Source organism: Phalaenopsis equestris, unplaced genomic scaffold (genome assembly GCF_001263595.1).
Source record: "Phalaenopsis equestris unplaced genomic scaffold, ASM126359v1 Scaffold000174, whole genome shotgun sequence".
Classification (NCBI taxonomy): domain Eukaryota; kingdom Viridiplantae; phylum Streptophyta; class Magnoliopsida; order Asparagales; family Orchidaceae; genus Phalaenopsis; species Phalaenopsis equestris.
The window spans coordinates 1,434,001-1,447,311 of NW_018164616.1; the positions used below are offsets into that span (position 1 = coordinate 1,434,001).

At 33.3% G+C, this 13,311-nt stretch overlaps 1 protein-coding gene across 5 annotated transcripts in view; it reads right to left on the reverse strand.

Annotated features, from left to right (window-relative positions):
• Positions 1-9,892: 9,892 nt before the first annotated feature.
• The window catches only part of LOC110022196 (E3 ubiquitin-protein ligase RGLG4-like), a 9,456-nt gene continuing 6,037 nt past the window's right edge, over positions 9,893-13,311 (reverse strand). For 2 of the 5 annotated variants that reach the window (XM_020721020.1, XM_020721023.1), the window contains exons 3-8: positions 13,054-13,159; positions 12,503-12,630; positions 11,505-11,607; positions 11,374-11,433; positions 10,600-10,692; positions 9,893-10,051 (exon numbers count right to left, since the gene is read on the reverse strand). In XM_020721020.1, coding sequence (XP_020576679.1) covers positions 9,935-10,051; positions 10,600-10,692; positions 11,374-11,433; positions 11,505-11,607; positions 12,503-12,630; positions 13,054-13,159 — 607 coding nt within the window. In that variant the 3' untranslated portion in view covers positions 9,893-9,934. The remainder of the gene's footprint in view (positions 10,052-10,599; positions 10,693-11,373; positions 11,434-11,504; positions 11,608-12,502; positions 12,631-13,053; positions 13,160-13,311) is intronic. The other 3 variants (XM_020721024.1, XM_020721022.1, XM_020721021.1) reach the window with 2 other exon arrangements.

Here is a 13,311-nt window from a genome sequence, read left to right on the forward strand (position 1 = left end):
CCCCCCTCCCCCGACATAGACTATTCATGTTATTTGGGATATCATATGGAGCAAGTACGACTCAACATACTTGTCGTGGAAAGAGATCTCGATGGTCATTCGAGATCTTTAGTTTCAGGAGTTTGCGGTAAGTAGCATTCACAACTAACTTAAGTTGTGTTTTTTTTTTTATTTATCAATCAAAAAAAATCCCTGTAGGATTTCCAGAAACAATTCTCCTAGCGCCCCGAGCACGAGGCGCATCCGACGCAATTTCGAGCACAATGACAGCGATTGACTCTTAAACATGTTTGGTGATATCTAAAAATCATGACAACGTCATCTGTGGCTTGGATAGGATGTTTTTGGCACACTTCTTAGGGCATGTGATTCTCCGAACTACTAGAGGAAGAGGGAACAAGCAAAGCAGAACAAACAACTAGACTGTGGAGCCATGGAGCACTCCAAGCACACTAATGGGGCGCTTCCACATATGAAATACAAGTGGAGACTGGTAAGATTTCATTTATACTATAAATTTTCATATAGTTTAAAGATGTATTTTAACTATTTTATTTTATGGACAAACTATGGAGATTGGACGAGAGCCCTCAGCCGCCGATGTATATGAGCACACTCACAAGATGCGGTCCGACCAACCCTGGATCAAGGACAGATCCCTTGTGACCTAGGTAATTGACGAGCTAAACAAGTTTGATTTTATTACATTTTAGCTTTAACTGAATGCAACTACTTTTGTTTGTAAGAGAGATTCCAAGAACTGAACGTGAGTCGACCCCAGACGTCGAGAGGCATTACAATCCGTGAACGTGATTCTTTCGAGTACGACCTGTGGAGGGAGGTTAATGGAGGGAAGATGAAGGGTCAAGTCTATAGGTTCGGGTCGCAGAGATTTGCCTACGACGTTTACCCCTCCACCAGTGCATCCGCAACTTCTATCTCTATCACATAGGATGAGGAGATCTCCAGGTTTGTTGCAGCATTCTCTGTCAAGATGGAGGCTCGCTTCTCTCAAATGAGGTCGGAGATAGAGGCCAACATGGAGGCCAAGCTGAAGTCTGATTTGGATTCCTTCCGACAGCGGATGAGGGAGTGTGACAAGACAACAACAACATTGGAGGAGGGGAAAGCTGAGGAGGACAATGAGGATGAGATTGACAGGATAGAGAAAGATGATTAGGAGGGGCTTTTTTCTTTTTTTTTATGTTTATGAAATTTGAACATATATTTTTTTTGTGAACAGTAATGCATATATTATACAGTAAATGCATTTTCTTTATTTCATTACTTTATTGTTTAATTTATTGTTTGACAGGTATGTTATTTCGTTAAACAATTGAAATTATATATTAAATGTTGTAATAGTAGGTGTGGTAAAGTAAATACGAAAGAAAGAATTTATTTTTTTCCTTATGCTACAGGTCTTCGATGGCTTGTCGTCGGTATCTCGACAGTTCCAAATTTATCGATAATCAAAATTGATGGTTGACCGATAGACATTTTTATCGACGCCTAAACTGACACATAACCGACGTTTTACAGTGCGTCACATAAAAATGACGGGTGCGACACTTTTCTGACAGTTAATCTGTTAGTTATAAAAAATAATGCATAAATGACGTTTACCCGATAAAAAATCAACATGTGCAACTCTTTTCCGACAGTCAACCTGATGGATATAAAAAAAATTATGCATAAAAGGACACATAATTACCAACGGTTTTTCCTGCTTTAAAATATCGATATGCGGGACACTTTTTCGAAGTGCATGTTGTCGCTATTACAGACGGAATAACCGTCAGTTATACGAACTAATGATCGCTGACGACTTGAATTTTTTCGAAAAAAACTACGACATTAAACTTTTGGATAACCGTCAATACATTTATACCGTCAGAATTTCTATCGGTTTTGAAATTACGGACAAGCGTTTTACCTACGAGTTAAAAACCGTCGGTAACATTAAAAATGATGGTTTTCTTTTCATAACCGACAAATTGCGACCGTCAGAAAAAACCTAAATTTCTTTAGTGTTAGCTTGAAGATTGTTAATAGCTAGAAAATGGATTCAAATATTGGCTCGGATCAAGATCAAATCGAAATAAATTAGCCAAGCTACCAGCCAAAAAAATAAAAAAAAATTGTGACGTTGTGGCGGCATTTATAGATAGAAGAGCCACGGAGGGGCTGTTTTGCTGAAAGTAGGATTTTTCCAGCAGTTCGGTAAATTCGAATTTATTGATACAAAAAAATAGTAGAGATAATAAATACTATAATAATTAAATTACAAATTATTTGGCATGAAGTATGATACAATAAATTAAATTATATTTTGAATTTTTTTTGCGTATTTAATTAATATTTGAATAAATAAATAAACTATTGTATTTACTTGAAATGTTTTTAATTTAATTTAATTAATTAAGCATTCTAAACAATTATTATTATTATTAATCTCAAGTAACTTACACATCATGCTTTTTATTTGATCAAAATAAATCACAAGTAATAGCAATTGGGATCTTATAATTAATAATTAATAATAACATTATTCAGCAATACATTTTGAAAAAGCTCATTCCAATTAAATAAGAATCTTGTTAAAGTTATTTTAATTATAGAAAAGTCTAAAACTTCTTTTATTTTATTGGAGATTTACAAACATACCACACACTTTTATGTATTTACATATCAACAGTTTGATACTGATGCTTTCAACAGTTGGGTGTCATAGATCTATGCATCAAAGTAGTATGTATTACACTTTTAAAAATTTAATAATAATGATATGTTTGATATGGTGTTAAACTTTTAAATGTCATGAATGCAAATATAAAACTTAGATATGTAAATACATAAGAAATCACTTAATTAGAATGAATTTTGAATTCCCTTAGTATTTCCAGCGAAACGCATCTCTTGTAAGCTCGCTGCATCGACTCAACTTGGTTTGGCGTCTTGATAGCGATCGACGTCTTGCTCTGATTCGACCTACAAATTATACGATAGATTTTATTGCTTGTGAGTATTTGAATAATGAATATCTATTCAAGAGGAGTAAGTGAGCCAAGCCAACGACTCATGAGCCGGTTCAAGCTCGGCTTGATAAGTGGCTCGCGAACTTAGCTTGAAGAGCTAACACGCCAATCTCAAGTCAGCCCCGATGGAATCTATAGCTTATGAGCTCGCTTGAATAAATAAATATTAATATAAAATATACTAAAAATATATTGAATATTATTTTTTAAAAAATTAATAAAAATATTTATAAAATAATATTTTATATTTTATATTAAGTAACTTTTTATTATTTATCTCATAATCTTTCATTATATTTGTCACTTTATAATAGTATTGGATTAAATTACTGCCATTTTCTATCTATTGTAGCAAACAAACTGACTCATAAGCCCACTCGGACATGTTAACACAAGCATGAGCTTAAACTCGTTAATCATGTTAAAGCTCAAGTCGATAATCGCTCGAGCTCTGTTCAACTCATTTATACCCATTGTATTCTGATGAAATTCAGAATAATGCAGAATAAAGTGAAATACTTGATTGTTTCATTGATGTGAACGTGTTATAAATAACCCTTACAAGAATCCTATAATAGGAAAAATAATAAAAATGAAATAATATTAAAGGAAAGATATATCATCTGATATCTCCAATAATTAATTCATATTAATTATTAGGAGATATAAAAAATAAAATAAATTAGGAAAACAAATGTTTACTAATATAAGAAAATAAATATAAAATAGGAAAGAAAATATGTCCTTATATTAAGGAAATAATTTATTCCTCATAAATTCTTATAGAAATAAATTATTTCTTATTATAATTCTTAACACGAAATACAATAAACCTTGAAATGTAAATTAGATATTTCAACACTCCCCCTCAAGTTGGCATGAAAATATCTGCAATAAACCTTGCAATGTAAATTAGATATTTCAACACCCCCCCTCAAGTTGGCATGAAAACATCTTTCAGAGCCAGTTTGCACATTAAACCGTCGAATTATTTTTTGTGAAGACCCTTTGTTAGAATATCTGTTGTTTGGTCGTTATAAGGAACATACACCATGCAGATATCTTTTAAACCGTCGAATTATTTTTTGTGAAGGCCCTTTGTTAGAATATCTACTGTTCGGTCGTTATAAGGAACATACACCATGCAGATATCTTCTATGTCAATTTTTTCTTTGATGAAGTACTTGTCTATCTCTACGTTCTTTGTTTTATCACGAAGGACAGGATTGTGAGCGATGATGATGACATACTTATTATCACAGTACACATTTATCGGTGGCGGACTGTGAATTTTTAACTCCTTGAGAATTCTTCTAATCCATATTAACTCCTTGAGAATTCTTCTAATCCATAGAACTTCACATATCCCATGAGTGACATATCTGAATTCAACTTCAGCATTGCCTCTTGCCACAACACTTTGCTTCTTACTCAATTCAACTTCAGCATTGCCTCTGGCCACAACACTTTGCTTCTTACTCCTCCAAGTTACTAAGTTTCCTCCTAGAAAAGTCTAGTACCCTGAGGTTGACCTTCTATCTGTAACACTCCCAGCCCAATCTGCATCTATAAATGCTTCTATCTGTAAGTGCTCATTTTTCTTAAACAGTAGTCCTATTCCGGGCGTTCCTTTCAGATACCTAAGGATTTGATAGACAGCATCCAAGTGATGAGTATGTGAGTATTTGGAGAGTGCATAATCTGACTTACCATGTCAACAACAAAGGCTATATCAGGATGAGTGTTAGTCTTCCCACTAGTCTCTGATATTGTTCTTTGTTAATATCATCTATTTTTTTTGTCACTTGTAACCTTTAGTTTGTTCAATCGAGGTTTTAGCTGATTTGCACCCTAGCATTCCGGTTTCATTGAGTAAGTCAAGTACATACTTTCGCTGATTAAAAAAGATCCCCTCCTTAGATCTGGCAAACTCATTGCCGAGAAAGTACTTTACATTTCTCAGATTTTTTATTTCAAATTCTATGGCCAATCTTTCTTTCAATGTCTCAATTTCTCTATCATCATTTCCTGTAAGGATAATATCATCGACATAAATAATGAGTATGACGAGTTTACCAGTTTCTGAATGTTTATAGAACATAGTATGATCAACTTGACTCTGAGTGTATCCATATTTTGTAATCACATTTCCAAACCTCTCTGCGCGAGGATATTGCTTAAGCCCATACAAAGATTTCTTCAATCTGCACACTTTATCTTCTCCAAACTTCTTCTCAAATCCAAGTGGAGATCAATGAATACCTCATCCTCTAATTAATCGTTTAGAAAATTATTTTTTTACGTCGAACTGATGCAAGGGCCAATCACGATTTGTTGCTATGGACAGTAGGACACGAATGGAATTGATCTTGGCTACCAGAGTGAATGCCTCCTGATAGTCAATTCCATGAGTTTGAGTGCATCATTTTGCTACCAATCTTGCTTAATATCTTTTGACACTCACATCAGTTTTGGCTTTAGTGGTGAAGACTCATTTACACCGAACATTAGACTTTTCTCTTGGTAGAGTGACAGCTTCTCAGGTTCTATTTTTCAAAAGATCATCCATCTCTTCCTTTACTGTTATTCTCCAATTTAGATTACTAAGAGCTTCCTGCATTGTTCTGGGTTCAGACATATTAGAAATTTTTGACAAAAAAAGTTTGATGTTTGTGTGAGATTTTTTTTGTAGGATAGGTATTTTGAAATGGGATATTTGGTAGTACAAGAACGTGTTACTTTTCTAAAGGCTCTAGGAAGATCCAGATTCATAACCTCAAAATCTTGAGCTTTTGTAGGTGAAAAAATAAGGTCAGCATTGGAACTTACCTATGTTTCTTGAGGACCATCATTCGGTTCTTCAGATTGGGAGGAAGTTAAAGCTTCAATTTTGACATTTTGCCTTTTATGGAGCTTTTTCCTGGAATAACCCAGATGTTTTGTTGTTGTATTATGCATTATTTCTCCCCTTGTATTAGATGAGATAATTTCAGGTGTCTCTTCACTAGGATTCTCCTGATTTTTATTATTTTCATCAACTATTTCTAGTTATTTGTTTTCACGGACTTCAGGTGTACTTGGTGTTAGAACAACTCTTGGTAATGCATTAGAAACTTGCCAAAAATCTTCTTCTTCATCTGTATTATAATCCCCCTGTAGTGGATTTCTATGAAAGAAGGAAGATTTTTCCATGAAAATCACATTCATACTAATGTAAGTTTTTTTGGTGACAGGACTAATGCATTTCTATCACTTTTTGTTTAAAGCATATCTAAGGAAAATGCATTTTTCAAAATTTGGATCCAATTTTGATCAAAATCTATCCGGAATATGAACGAAACATGTGCATCCAAAGATTTTTAAAGGAATATTTGAAGACATTTGTAGAATTGAAAAAATGTTTTTCAGTTTGTTTAGATGAGTTGTATATTGTAGAACTTGAGTTGACATTCAGTTTATTAAATATGATGGTGTTAAAACAGTGTCCCCCTATAAGTATTTAGGAGCATGCATTGAAAACATAATAGCACGAGCAACCTCAACTAAATGTCTATTTTTTCTTTCAGCAATTTCATTTTATTTTGGAATGTCACGACAAGTAGATTTATGAATTATGTCTTTGTTTATCAAAAACTCCCATAAACATTTATTAAAACATTCAGCTCCATTATCAGATCTAAGGATGCATATTCTAGTTTCAAATTGAGTTTCAATCATCTTGTAAAAATCTTTAAAAAGTTTTTCAACTTCTGATTTTTTGTTTATAAGATAAACCCAACATATTCAACATATTTTAGTGTGATCGTGAATAAAAGTCGCAAATCCCCTTTTCTAAAATAATGTTTTGACTTTTGAAGGTCCCCAAACATCACTATGGATCATGAAAAAAGGTTTTGAAGGATAGTATGCGTGAATAAAAGTCACAAATCCCCTTTTCTAAAATAATGTTATGACTTTTGAAGGTCCCCAAACATCATTATGGATCATGAAAAAAGGTTTTGAAGGATAGTATGATTTTGTAGCAAAACTTATACGATGACTTTTTGTCAAATAACACATTTCACTTTGAAGTAAAACACAATTAACACCCTTAAACAAATTAGGAAATAAATGTCGTAAATAAGAAAAACTTGGATGACTTAGTCTAAGATGCAATTCCATTATTTTTTCTACTGTTGGGTTCGAACCCATACTGCTGTAAGCTTAAACCCTTTTTTCACTAGGAATAATCTCCTCAAAGTAGTAAAGTCCTCCTATCTTTTTAGCTCTATCATTCATCATCCCCAACTTCTGGTCCTGAAAAACACAAGAAGATTCACAGAAAATTACGCGGCAGTTAGAATCCTTTGAAAGTGTGCTGACGGATAGAAGGTTACATTTGAATTTTGGAACATGGAGTACAAATTTAAGACATATACTCTTGGACAAGTTACGCGGCAGTTAGAATCTTTTGAAAGTGTGTTGACGGATAGAATGTTACATTTGAATTTTGGAACATGGAGTACAAATTTAAGACATATACTCTTGGACAAGTTAATGTTTCCTTTTCCAGCAATGGAAGAGAAACTACTGTCAGCAATACAAACATTTTCATGGTCAGAACATGAAACAATTTCGAGTACTAGTAGCCAAACTAGGGTTTAGCAGATTCAGGATTTGATCGATTTGCTCTTTGCTAAATGGGCTGGTTTGTTCGACGAGTACCAGTAGCCAAACTAGGGTTTTGCAGATTCAGGATTTGATCGATTTGCTCTTTGCTAAATGGGCTGGTTTGTTCGACAACAACATTGGCAGTAGGTAGCTTGTGCTTGTTTCTTGGCTTCTAATCTGTCGGTTTACCGTAGATGTACCATCAGGTTTCTTTAGTGTGTCGTGGCTTGTTGCAATGATCACACCACACCGGGATTTCTCTTCATTCTTCTGAATATGGGACAGTCTGCTTACTGACATGAGCCTTAGATGGAATGTCGAGGTCTCAGGTATGCTAGTAGGAGTGGATTTCTTGTTGAGCATCACTCCTCTTCGAGTTTCTTCGAGGCGGACTTTTGAGAAAGCCTCATGGATTGAAAGCATGGGTCTTCTCCCAATAATTCTGCCCCTAACTTCGTAAAACTCCTCATTAAGTCCAACAAAAAAAATATAAATTCGATTTGCATCAACAATGGTCTTATATCTACTAGCATCATCAGGGCACTTCCACTCTTGATCATTAAACATGTCAAGGTCTTGTCATATTCTTTTTAAAGGATTAAAGTATTTTGTGATAGAATCATTACCTTGACGAATATCACCAAGTTTTAGGGATAGTTCATAAACCTGAGATTGGTTGCCCGTATCTGAATACATTTGGGCCATATTCTCCCAGAGTTCTTTGGCAGTAGAGTAACATATGTTGTTTGCGCCTATCTCTTCTTCCATAGAATTCACTAACCATGTCATTATCATGAAATTTTCTGCATCCCAGGTTGCGTGGGATGAATCTGTAGTGGTTGTCTCACGAACTTCCCCTGTTATGTAGCATATCTTCTGTCTTCTTCTAATGTACATCCTCACTGATTTTGATCAGCGTAGAAAATTATCACCATTGAGACGGATTGTGATGATTTGGGCTTAATGATTTTCGGTGGTTCTAGAGAAGGGTAGTGAGAAAGCAGATGACAAGGTGCAAGGCTGAATAGAGGTAGCGGAATCATTTTTTTTTTCCAACATGATAAAAAATAAAGAGATTCCTGAAGATGAATTTTGATAAGGGACTCAAGCTCGAATCATGCCAGAAAGTCAAACTTGCCACCGAGATCGGCCTTGATCCAAAGCAGGTCCCTCTTCTTCTAATGTACATCCTCACTGATTTTGACCAACGTAGAAAATTATCACCATTGAGACGAATTGTGATGATTTGGGCTTAAAGATTTTTGGTGGTTCTAGAGAAGGGTAGTGAGAAAGCAGATGACAAGGTGGAAGGCTGAATAGAGGTAGCGGAATCATTTTTTTTTTCCAACATGATAAAAAATAAAGAGATTCCTGAAGATGAATTTTGATAAGGGACTCAAGCTCGAATCATGCCAGAAAGTCAAACTTGCCACCGAGATCGGCCTTGATCCAAAGCAGGTCGTTCTCTGGTTCCAGAACCGTCGAGCTTGATGGAAGAATACGAGGGCTTCGCAGGTGGAGGTCGCCGATTTCGCCAATTGCGAAACAGTGGAGAGACCGAAGGTTTCGCGAATTGCGACAGAACAACATCGGCTAAATCGACGGAAGAGAAAGCTTCGCCTCTTGCAATTCTTCGGGATTTGCAAGGAAGAAGGAGAGGGTTTTTTGAAATTTCCCGCTTTGATACCATGTGAAATTCAGAATAATGCGGAATAAAGTGAGATACTTTATTCTTTCATTGATATGAACATGTGTATAAATAACCCTTACAAGAATCTTATAATAGGAAAAATAATAACAAAGAAATGATATGAAAGGAAAGATATGTCACTTGATATCTCCAATAATAAATGCATATTAATTATTAGAAGATATATGAAATAACATAAAATAGAAAAATTAATGTTTCATAATCCAAAAAAATAAATATAAAATAGGAAATAAAATATCTCCTTATATTAAAGAAATAATATATCCCTCAAAACTTCTAATAGTAATAAATTATTTCCTACTATAATTCTTAACAATACATAGCAATCTTCTTCCTGACACTGAGCTCCCCTTCTTCTCCGCCGATATTCTTATAAAATTTTATGATATATAACTAGTTAATATAAAAATTAAAATTTATGCATTAAATTTACACACAAACAAACAACTTTCAAGTATTCAAAATTCACAATTCTTACTTGACTCTGCATGCATCTAACCAAAATGAAATAAAAAATTAAAAAAAAAACATGTATTTAATAGCCAAATAACTCTAAATATCCATCATACACAATACATTTGCATTTCTCTTGCACTGCATGGCTTCTTCGGTAAACCGAACAACTCCTTTTTCCAGCTAACGTATTTGAATCCTATACAATAAATTAATAAAAACAAAATATAAATGATGAAAAAGTCATATCGGTAATAAATCTAATATATATATATATATATAAACATAGATGTTTAATGTATTTTGTGCATGTTTTTATTTTGAGAAGCGTACACACGCTATATGATTCTTATGTATTTACGTATCTAACACCTAAAGGTTGATATTCACACTTATAGCCTCTTGGTATCATAAAGCTATACATAAAAAGATGTATTTCACTTTTCAAATGATAGTTATCATTATATTTTTTATGTGATGTTAATGCATATATATGAATGTTTTTATGTTAGATATGTAAATACATAACAATTTTATGGTACGTATGTAAATAATTTATTTTTTTTTTTACTCTCAAAATAAATTTTCTTGTTCTAAACTAATTATGAATATCAAATATATTTTATTTTATTTTATTTTATAATAAAACCAATAGCAATAATAAATAAATAAATAAAGATAAATCTTCCTACTTATAAACCAATAGCAATAATAAATAAATAAATAAATAAAGATAAATCTTCCTACTTTTCCTTCACCGGTGTATAGCCTGAGACGCGATGTGATATTTGCTCGGCAAACTGGACATTGCGTCAATTTATTCCCACAAGCTCTGCAGCACTGCATCCATAAATTGACGCAAAATTATGGCTTCCGAAAATTTGCATGCATACCCGCACAATTTTATGTCTTCATATATGTAATTAAGGGCGTAAACTAGCTGAGCACGAGCGAGCCCAGGCTCAGCTCGCGTTCGACTCGTTTATATTTCGAGCTCAAAAAATGTGTTCGTATTCAGCTCGTTTGCTTAGCGAGCTGAACACGAGCCGTTCACGAATAAAGAGTCGTTTTGACAAGCCTAATCACGCAGTCATAAGATGTTATGGATTGGGGCAATATTATATCATTTGAATATAATTTAATATTTGTTATTCTATTTTCTTCATTAATGCTTTTAATTGATTATAAATCTTTGTAGCTTTGTAGTCAATTAAATTTATTTAAAATACTACTCATCAAAGATATATATATATAATTGATTAGTAGTATTTCGAGCCAAAACGAGCCGAACACAAACGAACAAATATTGATTCGTGTTGTTCGTGTTCGGCTCGTTAACTTAGCGAACGGGCCAAACATGAGCTTCTAAACGAGCCGAACACGAGCTGTTCGCGAACAACGAGCCGTTTTGACAGCCCTATACGTAATATTTAGTATTTAATATTTATATTTATAGTACTTTAATTTAATAAAAAATATTGAAATTAATCAATATTTGTAAATTGTAGGCAAGCAGCTTACCGTGTGGCCACACCCTAAAGCCAAATCCATGGCATTTGTCCAGCAGATCGGACAAGGCTGCTGCAAAGAGTAGAGATTTATCAGTTTGTTTGCGTTTGGACATAAATATAAATAAATAAATAATTTATCACCTCTCTACGATCATCAGCAATGCTGTAATGTGATGGTCGTCTTAGGTTTACAGATTGGGGAGGAGGGTAAAATATTACATTTTTGGCTTTTTCAGTGGTAACCCTGTATCCATTTTAAGGGAAGAGGAATTGGTAAATAATGAATGAGATTAGGGGCATTCACATGCACTACAAACAATTTTTATGTATTTATATATCTAACACCTAAACATTAATATTTACATTTTAAACAATGATTATTAGGGGTGTAAACGAACCGAACACGAATGAACAGTGCTTGTGTTCATGTTAGGTTCGTTTGAAATAAGCTCGCGTTCGAAATTGTTCGTGAAGTCACTGTTTGTGTTAGTTTCATAACGAACGAGCCGAACACGAGTTGTTCGCGAACGACGAGCCAGTTTGACATCCCTAATATTAATATATATAAATAATATATTATATTAATTGTATAACTTATATTATATAAATATACAATATCTATATTAGTATATTACTAATATAGTATATTAATATATTATTATTATTAATTTATTATATATTATAATTTTTAAAATTTAATTTTTAAAATATCATAATTTTTTTATATATAATTATTTTAAATTATTTTATATTTCGAACAATAACGATTCGAACACGAACGAACGCATCACTGTTCGTATTTGGTTCGTTTAACTAACTGAATGAAAAAAAATTGTTCGCGTTCGTCTCGTTTACTTATCGAACGAATCAAACACAAACTTATTGACTAACCGAACACGAACTGTTCGCAAACAACGAGCTTTTTGACGGCCCTAATGATTATATCAAAAATATCATAATTACTAGCTTTTAAAAATTGAAATAGATGCATAAATTTATGATACTTTCGTGGTGTAAAAGTAAATATCAAATTTTGAAAGTTTAGATATGTAAATGTGTAAGAATTTTTTTGGTAATTATGTAAATTTTTCATGAAATTGAACTAATAATCAAATGGGGCTAATAAATATATAATATACCCGAGAAGGCCGAGTTCTTTAGTAGCTTTGTATTGCAAGGGAACCTCCATAAAAGCAGCCAAGGCGAAGGCTGCTTCCTTCTTTGCTGAGCAAGCCTTTATGGCCATGATCTCGGAGAAGTTAACGAACTGCATTGCATTGTACATTAAATATTGCAACTTGAGTCAATATAGCACCATAAGACAAACAGGATAAATAATTATTTTTAATGGCATATTGCATGTGGATGGATTTGCAAATATAAAGTTTTAAGGAAAAAAATTAAAATTTTCGGGTCTGTTTAGAATCTTCTGACAAGGAGAGAAGCTAGGTGCGGTGACTTTTACAACTTTTTCTTTTTTTTGAAACGTCAAACTGCTGTCAGAAAGCTGCAACCGCACCTAGATATGTGTGGTATAAAAACACTATTTTCAGCGTTTTCAAAACGCATAAGCTGCCAAACCACAGTTTACCCAAACAGATCAGATGCGTTTTCAATACGTTTTCAAAACGCCATCGCACCAAATTAGCTACTCCAAACAGACCTTTATTATTTATATAAAAAATAATACCTGAAAATTGTCGAAGGCTCGAGCTGGAATTCTATCATCAAATTTGTGCATGTCTTCCCATGGTCCATCACCAACTCCTACTAATATAATTGACAGTGGAAAATAACTGAAAAAATAAAAGGCCATTTATTAAATTTTTTGTTTGTTATTAAGCTTTTTTTTTATTATTTTTTATTTTAAAAATATATTTATTTGTAACCTGTATAGAATCATTTTAGTTTCATTGCATTTTTATGATTTATTTTAATATATATATAT